Source organism: Euleptes europaea, chromosome 7 (genome assembly GCF_029931775.1).
Source record: "Euleptes europaea isolate rEulEur1 chromosome 7, rEulEur1.hap1, whole genome shotgun sequence".
In the NCBI taxonomy this organism is placed as follows: domain Eukaryota; kingdom Metazoa; phylum Chordata; class Lepidosauria; order Squamata; family Sphaerodactylidae; genus Euleptes; species Euleptes europaea.
Genome location: NC_079318.1, coordinates 11,833,462 through 11,847,020, shown reverse-complemented (window position 1 = coordinate 11,847,020; position 13,559 = coordinate 11,833,462). Strand labels below are relative to the sequence as shown.

Genomic DNA, 13,559 nt, shown 5'->3' with positions numbered 1-13,559 from the left:
AAAGAGCCAGGCTCTGGTCTATACCAGATGGGCCACCCTAAGTGATGGGAAAGCCAACAGATGGCTACCTGATAACCATAGCTGGCACCATATGGAAGAGACCGTCCTTCAAGATTAGTAGGAAAGTGAGAGAAAGACCAAGGGCAGATTCTGCCGAGGGGGTTCTCTCAGTTCTCCCCACTTGTATTTTCTGAATTTCATCAAAAAACAACAATTCTGATCTGAAAACGTTTACTAATATCTGAGCCTAAACATCAGTGTGAAAGCAGTTTTTTCCCCATCAGTCAAGACTTCCAATAACTTTCCTAACAAACAAGTGTAAGTACTTTAAATTGCTATGTAATTCTTAGATCCAGTTCACACTTAACACCAGCCCTGTCTTGGGAGAATGCAGAACTTTGGTCAGACATGCAGGAATGGAAGCACTAATTTGTGTGCAAAGGATTTGTGTGCAAATTAGTCCCTCTGTATGAAGCCATTGAAACTGTCATTGGAACAATTACACCAGCTTGCAGAACAGCCCATAGAATTATAATAACTGTTTACACAGTTGTGGGCATGCCTGTACACCTACCAGAAAATAAACATACAAGTGGAGGACCCTCTGGGACTTCTGGGGTCTTTGCCCCCACTATTTACTTTTTTCCTTTCCCTGACAACCCCCACAGCGTCTTCCATTTTCTTGATTATTTCCTTCCTACCCACTAGCCAACATACCTTTATCTGTCCTTTTATCTTCAGCTTTCCTTTCTTCCCTCCCCTGGCAGACTTTCCCTAGGAAACAATGTGCAGCGCCAGCCACCAGGGGTGGGTCCATTTGCGTGGTGCCAGCCACTGGGAGAGGCCACGTTGCCCTGTATCCTTCTCCCCACAGTATGTTGATTAGACACATGACTATGTACTTCTTCAGCTGGCATTCACTCACCCATACCAAAGGTACCTTGTTCTAATGAGATGGAATGTGAGTGTGAAACTCTCTCTGGGTCTCTGGCCTTGAATCTTCCAGGCCCATGATCTCACTTGTTCCTGTGCTTGACTCCATGTCATCCCTTATCCCTCTGGAAACTACATCAGTGACATTAATTTCCCAGAGAGGACCCTTCAGTAACTTGACGTGGCGTGAACCTGAACTAAAATTTGAAAGAAACTTACATCATTCTCTTCTCCATTTTATTATCATAAAAATCCTGTGCAATGGGTTAGTCTGAAAGTGTATAACTGACCCAAGGTTAGTCAGTGAGTTTTCATAACCGAGTGAGGATACAAACCTGGGTTTCCCAAATATTAGTCTGAAACTCTAACTACTATACCACACTGGTTTTCTTGAGGTACTTGACATTGAACAGTAGCAAGCAATCAAGCCTGAGTGAGCCATGTAACTCGTGTGGTAGTAGATCACCCAGTAGGCCTGGCCCCAATGTGTCCTCCTCAATGGCCAAAACAGCCCTGCAAAGGGCCTTGCCCCCTCCCCCTGCCTTTCACTGACAGAGCCAAGGCTTGAATGTTGGCAATACTGTTGTGGTTGCCTAGCAACCCCCACAGTGGTCTCTGAGAAGGCATTCATTTTTTAAAGCTACAGATGCTGCTTCTATATTGGGTTATTTTTTTAATAAATAATTTGATTTAGATTTCAGATTTTTCTATAACCCTGGGTCCTTTTCAGGTTGAGCGAAAGATCTGCCTTGTCTGTTCATAGCTCAATTCGGACATATTGAGAATTATATATAGTGATAGGGTAGACTAATGAGTGTCCCAATATAATTACAGTAGCAGCATTGCTAATTTGTTTTGTGTTTTCCACAACAGCAAGAAGCCAGATGTGTTATCAGAGGAGCTGGGCTTAGAAGGAGAGAAACCATCAGCTGAAGATCAGATGAAAATGAAGTGGGAAGGTCTTCATCAAGAATTCAGCATTAAGTACAAATTGCTGCAAAATGCTCTGGAACAAGAGCAGGACCAGCCAGTAAGTATGAAAAGAAAATTGCCAGCACTGCAATAAATACAGTGTTGTCTTTTACTAAGAAGTATATTCTGGGGGGGTGGGGTGGATACATTGTAGGCCACAATTCTACTAATTGTGTAAAGACAATAAATATATCTACTTCTGTTTACATTTAAGAGTTCTAGATTACTCTAATGTTTTTTCTTCTAACAGCTTTACAGTAGACCAAACAGACTTGCTTCTGGTATGGCACTGTTCAAAGGAGAAGGGCAGGAGCAAGATAAACCATCAGCTGCATCTTTGTGGGCTGGGTTGAATGAAGCTTTTGACGAGGTTTCATGTCAGGTACAGTATTTTATTAAGCTTGTTTGTATTTAACTTCATGTGATGTGTCTTTGCACAGTTACCACTTGAAGGCGAAGCATTACTATGGAGGATAGGCCCATAAGTGGCTACTGGCCATAGCAACTAGAGCAGGGGTGTCCAAACTTTTTTCAAAGAGGGCCAGATTCGATGAAGTGAACATGCGTGAGGGCCGACCATTTTGCCTGACATTCTTTGAACCATTAAAATTAAAGGCAAATTAACTATTTTATGCAAAGTTTGTTGCAAACGGCATATTTTTCATTTCATCACATGGATGACAAATCTAAACAGGTGTTAAATCACTCTGCCTTTCATATCTGAAGGCCAGATGGAAAAAAAATCCAGGAAGCTGAAATATATGTCAGGAACATTGTAAAGTACATTACATATTATTGGTAATAAAGGTTGTCTGTCAACTTTTAAGTTCAAAAAATATGAACAGGAACATAACACCAGGTATACATGTTGTGTCCAAATATATTTATACCTGATTTAGAACAACTGCCAATATCACTTCTGGGGTAGACTCTGTCCTGGCCGCAGCAGGAGCCCTGGTGGGTCTTGGCAGATCTGCAACTGGGCAATTACTGGAACCCACCTCTCTCCACGCTTGCAGGCCTTGCCTAGCCCTCATTTCTGGCACTGGAGAGTGTAGCAGACAGTAACCGTGTGTGTGTGTGTGTGTGTGTGTGTGTGTACAGTTTCCCATGCAACCGGAAGGACTGGCGTTTGTAATACTGTGAAGGGAAAAGCCAATTCTCAGGCTTTGCGTGGAACCACCAGCCTCCCCCTGTTGGGTCAGCCTCCAGCCAGCTGCTCTCCCTTTGGAGCACCAAGAGGATGGGCTCCGCGCCGGGCTCCCGGGGCGCGTGGGTGGTAGCAGGGAGGGGCCTCTCGGCCACCAGCTGGCTGGCGGCCTCCGCTGGGCTCCCGGGGCGCGTGGGCTCCACGCCGGGCTCCCAGGGCGCCTGCGCTCTGCGGTGCCTGAGTGCAGTGAAATTCCAGGGGGGGAGGAGGAGAAGCGAGAGAGTGAGAAAGCGGAGGGAGGTTTGATGAGAGAAAGAGCGAGCGGGGGGCGCGCGCAGCTTGGGCGGCCTCCTTCCCCCCCCTCTGCCTCCTCGTGAGGAGCAGCCGCTTTTATAAAAAAACAATAAATTAAAAATAAACTCTCCCCTTAGAAACACCCCCTTCCCTTCCCCCTCGTCCCCCCCCAGCAGAGGGACTATGAGGCGCTGCTTCTGATGTGCTGGCGCTGAGAGGGCGAGCAGGCCGGCCGGTCCCCGGTGGGCATGAGGTGAGGTGGGCGCCGGCGGGCTTCCTGCCTGCCCTCAAGCCCGGTGGTGGTAGCAGGAGGAGGAGGAGCGCTGCCGCCACCACAGACTCCCTCCCCGGGCACTGACAAAACTCCAGTCCGCGCTGCTACTGCGGCCTCCGCCGGGCTCCCGGGCCGCCCCGGCTCCGTGCCGGGCTCCAGCGATGCTGGGCTGCTGGGGCAGGAGGGCCCCGCCCCCCAGCTGGCTGTCGGCTACCCAGCCGGCTTCCAGGCGTGCCGGGCTCCTGAGGCGCGCTGGGTGGCGGGGGGGGGAGGGCCCCCTGCCCCCCAGCTGGCTCCCGGGGTGCGCCGGCTCCGTGCTGGGCTCCAGCGGTGCTGGGCGGCGGGGGGGAGGGCCCCGCCCCCCAGCTGGCTGTCGGCATCCGAGCTGGCTCACGGGCGCGCCGGGCTCCCAAGGCGCTGGGCGGCGGTGGCCCAGCCAGCTCCCGAGGCGCTGGGCGGCGGTGGCCCAGCCAGCTCCCGGCCCGTGGACCAGCAGGGATCCCAGGGGTTGGCCGTGGCTCCCAGGGCCCCTCTGCAGCTTTACCCTTTTCTCCGGGGGCCGGATTCAACTGGTTCACGGGCTGCAATTGGCCCGCGGGCCGGACTTTGGACATGACTGAACTAGAGGGAACCTCCACATTCAGAGGCAGTAAACCTCTGAATCCCAGTAGCAGGAGGCAACAAAAGGGGAAGGCCTTGGCTTCTATGCCCTGATGTTGTCCCTCCAGTGTGACTGGTTGGCTACTGTGTGAGACAGGACTAGATGGACCACTATCAGATCCAACAGGGCTGTTTTTATGTTCTTATGATGCTGATGGACTTCTACAAATATATAATTGCACTAATATCTTACCTCTCACTGTGGATGCTTTTGTTTAGGCTGGAGGGGCAGCGAAGGAGAGCTTGAACTTTGAACAGAAGTTGTACAATGGTGTTTCAGCCACCTCTTCCTGGCTAGATGGTGTTGAAGAACATTTATTTGTTGCCACAGGCACAGTATCTGAAGTGACTGAAACTGTCGTCTCTAATCAGGAAGTAAGTGGGTTCTTAAGTTACCAATTAGTGTGGTGCTTTTTCACTTTTTGAAACGTATGGATATGTATAATAATAAAAAGATACTAATATCTGTATGTAGCAGGCATAACTCATCAAAACATAAAATTATGAGTTTCAGAATTGGCGACTACCCTCAGATGATCATGGGATTTGCAGTGCCAAAAATGAAGTTAATCAAAATGGGCTGGCCCAAGTTATCTCCAGAACAGGCCTGTGCTATCTGCAGTGGAACTGCCCTGCCTCCTCATTAGCCAGAAGGGTGCTTACCCTTCCCTGGGCACACAGCCTCAAGCCTGCCCAGCGGGGCATTCAATATGGAGGTGTGGTGCCAGAGGGTGCTTAACCTCTGGGAACACTCCATGTGTTGCTCTTTACCTGTAGACTCTGTTTAGGAGGGAGCTGAGCCCCTACCTGGAATCCACAAGCACCGCAACAAAAGGCTGATAAAGCAGTCTGGGTACTGGGAATTGGGAAGGGCTGCTTGCAGGGCCCTGGGAGGGGGACTCCCACTGGGCACCCTCCCCCCCACATTCACCTGAACAGTGCCTTCCTTAAGGAAGAAAATTAGGACATGAGGGTAAAGAGACTGCAGCTGTCTTTTCCAGGCAAGCAAAGAACCCTATTGATAGTTCTGGCATACATTACTAGACAGGCGGGACTCACACAGGTTGGGAATGTTCCCTCATCGTTTTCGTTTTGAAAATTCTGTTTTTCACCTGTAGCACACCTCCCTCCTCTTTCCCAGTCACCATTTGGCCACCAGCTTCAGAATGATCATAGGAGTTGCAGTGACAAAAGTAAAGGGAACTGGAACATCCTGGCCCAGATTAGCTCCGGAACATCCCTGTGTTGTTTGTAACACTAGAAGCCAGGAAGATAGAAGCAGCATAGACAGACACATGGAACCAGCAGTAAAACACCTCTCCCTCCACTGCCCTTTTCTGCTAGCGAAAGCATGTGAGGTTGAAGGGAAGGAATAACGAAGGTCCTCCTGCTGCTACATGTGTTTGGGAGCGGATTCCCCCCCCAACCCAACTCACATTGAACGTATTGTCTAATCAGACCCTTAGAGTGGCTTTCCGAACATCGACCAGAGTCATTGAAATAAATGATACAGATTTGTGTTAAATCTACATGTAGAACCTTCTCTATTGCTTATAATGAATGAAGCAGTTGTGCAGACATCCTTCTGTTAAAGTAAATGAGGAGTCCATTGTGTTCTCTTTATCATTTGTGTTCCTTTGTGTGTATTGGTATTTCCAACTTTCATCAGTGAGACTATCACAGGATAAGTGGGAAACAGTCAGGGACAGTCCATCAGGCCTGAATTAACTCCAAATAAATACTTTGTATTAAAGTACAATTGTCAATTATTGGGATTTTCATTCCTTTGCGTCAGTTTAGGAACCAATTTTTGGCTGCAGAATTGGATACAATACAATAAATATGTACCAGGAGCCACTGGTATCCATGTCATTGTGTTTGGCGTCATGGTATGATACGTTTTTTATAGGGATAAGAACATTACTGGCACATTTTGCTACCATGATATTAATTCAACTGTAGGATAGGTTTCATGAAACATGATAAGACACCATACTACTCTTGCTGCTAAAAGGTAAAGGTAAAGGTCCCCTGTGCAAGCACCGGGTCATTCCTGACCCATGGGGTGACGTCACATCCCGACGTTTCCAAGGCAGACTTTGTTTGCGGGGTGGTTTGCCAGTGCCTTCCCCAGTCATCTTCCCTTTACCCCCAGCAAGCTGGGTACTCATTTCACCGACCTCGGAAGGATGGAAGGCTGAGTCAACCTTGAGCCGGCTACCTGAAACCAACTTCCGTTGGGATCGAACTCAGGTCGTGAGCAGAGCTTTTGACTGCAGTACTGCAGCTTAACACTCTGCGCCACGGGGCTCTTGCTGCTAATTATTATTATTACTGTTATATGGTTTACTGTTTTTAAAATATCTAATTTAAAGTTTTGTTTGCATGTACTTCAGGATCTTTCTAAAGATATCAAGGAAATGGCAGAAAAAATGGATAAAAACAAGCATTTATTTTCCCAAATGTTTCCTGAGAATGCTGATAACAAAGATGTGATAGAAGAAACATTGGACTGTTTGCTGCGGAGGCTAATATTACTGGAGACTGTGGTAAACCAAAGGTGCCAACAGATGAAAGGGAGATTCCAGCAAATGCTGAATTTTCAGGTCAGAAATTTTACTTGTAATATTGTATATCACAGATAGAAAAAATGCAGTAGTTACATTACAAAAAATCAAAATGTTCAGTCAGTAGCATATTCCAGTTTGTTAGTTCACTGCAGTCAAAACAAAAAAGACTTTTGTTACACTGTAAATACTAAAAAAAGAAACTGTAGCCTAGCATTCCAAAATTGAGGTGTACTGCATGAAGTATTGCAGAGTAAAAAGAAGTCAATGTCCAGTCAAATGATCCAACAGATTGAATGTGGACCGCTTGTTTTCCACTGCTGATGAATTGGCAAAATAACATGAATATAGGGACAATTATTTCCTGTAGTAAATGTCATTTTAAATAGATAGTAATACCCCATTATACTTACAGCGCATTCCTGAGCAGCACCGATGGCCAGGACGAAAGGCCTTTGGAGGCCGGCGAAGGCATGCGCCGGTGCAAGGGCCCACAGCGCTAGCGTCTGGGTGGCGTACGCTGGCGTTTGTGGCCCCAGCACTGGCAGGCAGGCCCACCAATGGAGTCTTTTGCTGGCATCCAGACGCCAGCAAAGGCTGCAGCGGAGTCTCAGGAGGCGTTCCCGGGACGTCATGGCGCCGGCCTAGGGGTGGGGCCGCTGTTAGGCTGCCTCCTAAGCCATTACAGCTTGGGAACGCCCCCCTATGTGGGTTGCACGGATTTTTGGCGCCGCAAGGAGGTTTCGGCCCTCCGAACAGTGGCGCAGGCATTCGCACAGGAATGCACAGTTATTTCACTTACATTGTTTAATGAAAACGTTTAAAAGTAACTGCAACACTGTTTTCCTTGTCTTTCAAAATCCACCAGTGAAGACAGTCATCATCATCATCATTTGTTTATTACGGTCAAAGACTAGTTTATACAAAAAGAGATATCATAATAATTAAAACAGAATGTCTGATATTTGGTAAAATAGTCTGTTTAACGTAAAAGTCATTTTAGCAGCTTCTTCTGCCTTATCGCACATGCCCTAGCACAGAATCTCGCAACCTGATAGGTAATATCTTTAACAGAGTCTTCTAATAATAAAGTGGTATAACGAACTCTGTCTCTATCTGGGAAGCTAGACAAAATTGGATCAATGAGCATTTTGCGTATGTCTTGATAAAATGGGCAGTGTAATAGCACATGTTCAACAGTTAATGAAGACAGTCATGTTTAGATATGCAGCTCCTGGTGGTCTTGGATCTGGCACTGCTGCTCAATAGGTGGTGGAGGTGGCCAAGTGCCTTTCACCAGCTTGAGAGGGTTTGCCAGTTACAACCTTTCCTGGATCAAAAGGACCTAGCTACGGTAATTTCATGCTTCAGTTACATTCAGTTTGGATCACTGTAACACATTCAGCATGGGACTGCCTTTGAAGAGTGTTCAGAAGCTACAATTTGTTCAAAATGTGACCGTGAAGTGTTGACTTGAGTGGGCCTCGGTGGAACATATAATTCTAGTTTTGTAAACATCTTCATTGGTTTCCAGTTCTTTTCTGGGTTCAAATCAAAGGGCTGATGTTGGCCTTAGAAGCCATAAATACTTTGGGTCCAATAAACATACTCATTCTTTAAGCTTTTCCTTGGTGCCTCTGTTCCCCTACCATTTGAAGTATAATGGGTTTTTGTTGTTGTTGTTCAGGACAGAGCCTCAGCCATAGCACTGAAATTATGGAACTCCCTCCACAGGGATGCTTGCTCTGCCCCATTTTTGTTGGCTTTCAGATGCCAGTCAAATGTTTTATATTAGATGATACTTTGCTTTTGATGTGTAGTTCTGACATGTTTTCTAATTTAGTATTTATTTTTATTCATTTGTTTTATTTTACTTCATTTATACCCCACCTTTCTTACCAATGGGGACAGACCCAAAGTGGCTTACATCATTCTCTGTTCCTCCATGTTATCCTCACAAGAACCGTGTGAGGTAGTTTAGTCTGAGAGTGTGTGACAGGTCCAGCAAGCTGCCATGACAGAGTAGGGATTCGAACCTGGTCTCCCAGATCCTAGTTGGATAATCTAACTACTGTAATTGTATATTTGTTATTGTATTATTATTTCCATTTTAACTTTGTAACTTATCTTATTGAGAGCCACTTTGGAGATTGTTGTTTTGATCTCCAAGATGGACTCAGACACAAGGTTTTTGCATATATACACATGCAGATTTGAAGAATCTTTTTATTTGGTTCACTGCCCAGGGAATCAGTGCATCTTTTTATCATTTTCCCATATTGATAAATGAATAGTTTATCTTCATTAACAGAAATAAATTAAAATCAGTTCATGAGGTAGAGAGGTGCAGGCAAAATCACTTGTATTACTTAATGAAAAGCAGGCCCAGCTCTTATGGGAGAGTATTGCAAGGTGGTGGTAGAAAAATTAGGGCTGCTTAATGTAGCACCATGCAGGTACACGGTTGGCATACTGAGCATCTTAGCAGTGCCCAGAGCACTGGCATCATGGCCCATGCTAGACGTTTCCAGTATTCATGTGTCTGCATGGTGCTGAGCTAACAGTTCCATACCTTCACAGCTGCTCACAATGAGCTGCAATAAGGTTGTTGGATCCTCTTTCCCTTCATATGCTGATCACTGACAGAAACCTTTTTACCTCCAGTGTACTGAACCTCAAACCCCTATTTGATTGTTCCAAACTATTTTTATCATTTTAAAATTTCACCTGACATTTTCCTCACTCACAGAATGACCTAAAGTTGATGTTTACGTCCATGGTGGATAACAAGTATATTGTCCTGCAGAAACTATCTGAAGCAGTTGAACGCCCTGAAATAGAACAAATGCAGGTACTATTTTCCTATTACTGAATATAAAAAATAGTACAAGTGTAATGCACACCATTGAATTTCACACAAAATAGTTTTCAAAGGGCTTGCATCCCTCTCTCTTCCTCAATACAGATAGGCAATGCCTGACCTTCAGACACTATCTCAATATACTTACATGGGAGTAAACACTACATGACATTCCTAGGAACATGCCGGGATTGTTTGGGAACATGTAGTTACACTGATCACGCTTAATCCAGTAAATTGTTTAGCCTTGCCTGCTTTTTTTTTTGGTTAAACCATAAGCAACATTTGACATAAATATTACATTTTGTTTGTTGGCCTCTGTAACAGTTTAACAGACGTCGTACGTAATTATAATCCTAAAAGTATAGGTAAAGCTGTTGGATTGAGGTTTTGGATATGGAATATTATATGACATTATAAAGGTAAAGGAATAGAGCTTTTGGTAGTAAATAAGAGTAACAATCTGGAGCGCCATGAGTATTTTGGGGAGAGAAGAACAATTTGAACATACCCCTACCCCCAAAATTTCACCATCCAGGATTCCACAAACTCTCAAGGTTTTGAGGAGATTAATCTCCCCCTTTTTGTTTCTTTAACTGACTCCTATCTACCGTCTACATTTCATGCCTCTACAGTGGTAAGCCCCAGGCTATTCTGATCTTGTTAGGTCTCAGAAGCTAAGTGGGGTTGGCACTGGTTAGTATTTGGATGGGAAACTTCCAAGGAATACCAGGGTCATGGCCTGGAGGCAGGCAATGGCAAACCACCTCCCAATATCCCTTGCCTTGAAAACCCTATGGGGTTGCCATAAGTCAGCTGTGGCTTGACATGTCACACACACACATACACACAGTGGTAAGGCCATTTTTGGCTTCCCCCATGTGCACACACATTTTTTTTCTTTTGATTAATATTTTTCCTATATATTTGGGGAATCCCCTGAATATATGGTTTTGCTGCTGTTTTGATCATAAACAGAGGCAGCCCCATTAATATTAGAAGCTGTGATGACCACATCCCTGTACAGTTCTAGTAGTTTCCTAATAAAAAAGCATTGGGTTGTATCCAGTGGTAGATTTGTGCTAACAGACGCAGAGTCCTTCATTGAATCCTTCATTTTCTGCATAGTCACCCCTCACACTGTTCCCGGGGGATCTGGTGTCCCCCAGAAGCAGTGTTTCAGGAAGCCCTTTGGTCTGCAGCAAGATGAGAAAGGCAAGGAAGTTCCATTCTGCTAGTAGAAATTCCTTGCACTGGATCCAGCATATGATATAAGATGTAAAATGTAAAGATGAAGCAAAGGAAGGAATGTATTTCATTTTAAAAAATGTAACAGATACATGAAATGCCCCCTTTTCAGAGTAAAAGTGTATCCATCCAGAAAGTGGGCAGTATAATCCAGGAAGCTTGTCTGAATGCATGCTGTGGTTTGTTAGTGCGAAACAGGAATAAACCCAAAGGTATAAAAGGTTTTATACCTTGCTTGTTAACTGTGGGTTCTTGTGAATGCAGAAATCCCAGTTTTTCCATTTCAACAGCTCCCTTAACCTCCTGCATACAAAGAACAAAATATGGACCAGCAGAAAGTCTGAACTACTTCTCTGTCTTTCCCCCATTCCCCTCCTATTTATTGCAGCTGATTAATAGCAAGTGGACTGCATATGTAGTGAGGCTTTGCTAGCAGTACAGTCAGCCCAGTACCCTTCAAATAACATCTGGGGATTCATCTTAGAGGTGGGAAAGCAGCCAAGCAATAGATTAAGTGGGATTTAGGAACTGTGGAATGTTACAAATGCATAATAAGCTAACCAGGGTTTGTGCAACAAACTTCGGTTTAAATCAGTTTATTATAATGTCTGAATGCATCCGAAGGTGCTACTGGGACAGCAGCCTTGACACATATATTGTGGGACAACATCAAGAACCACTGTAGTGTAGGGTTTCTTTTAATGACTCTTAAAAGGTATTTACTGTAATTGCCTCTTATACAGGCTATTCAGCAAGCCGAAGATGGACTAAAAGAACTAGATGCAGCAATCAGTGAATTAAAGAAACGTGGAGATAAGCTACAAATAAACCAACCTTCCATGCAAGAGTTATCAAAACTACAGGTAAGAAATCAATTTAAAAGAACTTCTAAATATTGTTTTAGGAGAACTTTTAATTCTGTTTATAGATCAAAATAATCTATTTATAGATAATAAAATGCATTTAATATGACATAAGATTCTATCAATGACCAATTCTAGAGCATTTCATTTTCTAAATACATTTTTCTTATTTAGTTAGTCGCTTCAAAAAAAATGCTCGCCAGCTTGTGACTGTTCAAAATAAAACAATAACATTTTAAATTTTAATTAAGCAAAACATCAATAATAAAAATAATCCCAAAAAGAACGAACAGCTCAATAGTAAAAACAAGCAAAAATTATAAAAACACATGGCAGCATAAGAAAGCAATATAAAATTGAAATGGGTACTGTGCCACAAAACAACTACAGATGTTGAGCAGATAAAATACAAATAAAAACCAATAAAATCAGTAATATATGATGGTCCAGACAATGTGGGTTGTCTGCGACTGGAAGAAAGATAATTATTGTTGCTTCTTTTCCCATGCCAGGATATGTATGACGAGTTGATAAAGATCATAGGATCCCGGCGCAGTGGACTGAACCAGAATCTGGCCCTTAAGGGTCAATATGAACAAGCATTGCAAGACCTCGCTGACCTGATAGAAACTGGCAAAGAAAAGATGGCTGTTGACCAGAAAATGATTGTTTCTTCTAGAGAGGAAGTCCAAACACTTCTTGACAAGCATAAGGTAAAAACAAGGCACATATCTTAATAAAATGGCAGTATCTTATATTATAATAATCAGGTATGGACTGATCTGCAGATACTTATCTCCGCGGATCAAGCCCACAGTGACTAAAAACAGATAGTTCTACAAAGATTTTAAAGATATATTGGGGAGTTTAAAACTGCCACAAAGCAACCTCTTCCTGTGTTAGGTGGCAGCAGCGGCAGCTACAATGGTGGGGTGGGGGGCAGGAAGCCACAACATGCCGAGTGGTGGAGAGAGACTGGAAGCAGTGCAGGACTCACTGGCAACAGCAGTAAGATGGCAGGAAGCCTTGGCAGGCTCAGCGTCAGGAGCCAGGAGCAGTTCGGGGCTTGCTGGCAGCATTGTTGGGGAGGGCAGGAAGCATTGATGGGCCCAGTGGCAGAGGCCAGAAGCCATGTAGAGCTCTCCATCATCATTGACTAGCAACACAGTTGATTGGTTATTATATGATTGGATATACATCTGATTGGTCAATGAGAATTATGCCACTAACACTGTGTCGGTGTTAGTAAGAGGTGTCCGGGACAGGAACCTGTGAAAGATGGTTTTGGAAAGACTTGTTTGTATGTGTAGGGCGTGGCACCTTTGAAGACGCTGCCCCTTTTCCCTCCGACGCCCTCAGCAGTTGAGCCACTGGAGTTTCCTCAGCCTCAGACCATGCTGAGGGAGAGTCTGAATCGCTCTCTCCCTCAGTGGAAGCCAGGGTCTCTCTCCTGACAGGCATCAGTAACAAGACCTCTGACCACCCTCCTCCCTGGCCTCCACTTGACTGGCCTTTTATAGGCCCGGCTCCCAGCCCCTTTCCCTTTAGCCCCACCCCAAGCCCTTATTAGGGCTGGAATCACCCTTTCCCAAACCCCACGTGACCCAGCAGGCTCTCCAATCTGGCGCAAGCGCTGCCATGACCTGGGCGTGCCCACCCGCCTCTCAGCTGTTTGGCGGGGCGGGGGGCGTCCAGCTGCGTCATTCCTCCATGACTGCCCGTCCTGGCACAGCCTTGA

General features: G+C 45.0%; 1 protein-coding gene across 2 annotated transcripts in view; it reads left to right on the top strand.

Annotated features, from left to right (window-relative positions):
- The window catches only part of SYNE1 (spectrin repeat containing nuclear envelope protein 1), a 437,649-nt gene that overhangs the window by 312,787 nt on the left and 111,303 nt on the right, over positions 1 to 13,559 (top strand). For both annotated transcript variants that reach the window (XM_056853653.1, XM_056853652.1), the window contains 7 exons: positions 1,807 to 1,963; positions 2,156 to 2,287; positions 4,503 to 4,658; positions 6,680 to 6,889; positions 9,600 to 9,701; positions 11,702 to 11,821; positions 12,334 to 12,534. In XM_056853653.1, the coding sequence (XP_056709631.1) occupies positions 1,807 to 1,963; positions 2,156 to 2,287; positions 4,503 to 4,658; positions 6,680 to 6,889; positions 9,600 to 9,701; positions 11,702 to 11,821; positions 12,334 to 12,534 (1,078 nt within the window). The remainder of the gene's footprint in view (positions 1 to 1,806; positions 1,964 to 2,155; positions 2,288 to 4,502; positions 4,659 to 6,679; positions 6,890 to 9,599; positions 9,702 to 11,701; positions 11,822 to 12,333; positions 12,535 to 13,559) is intronic.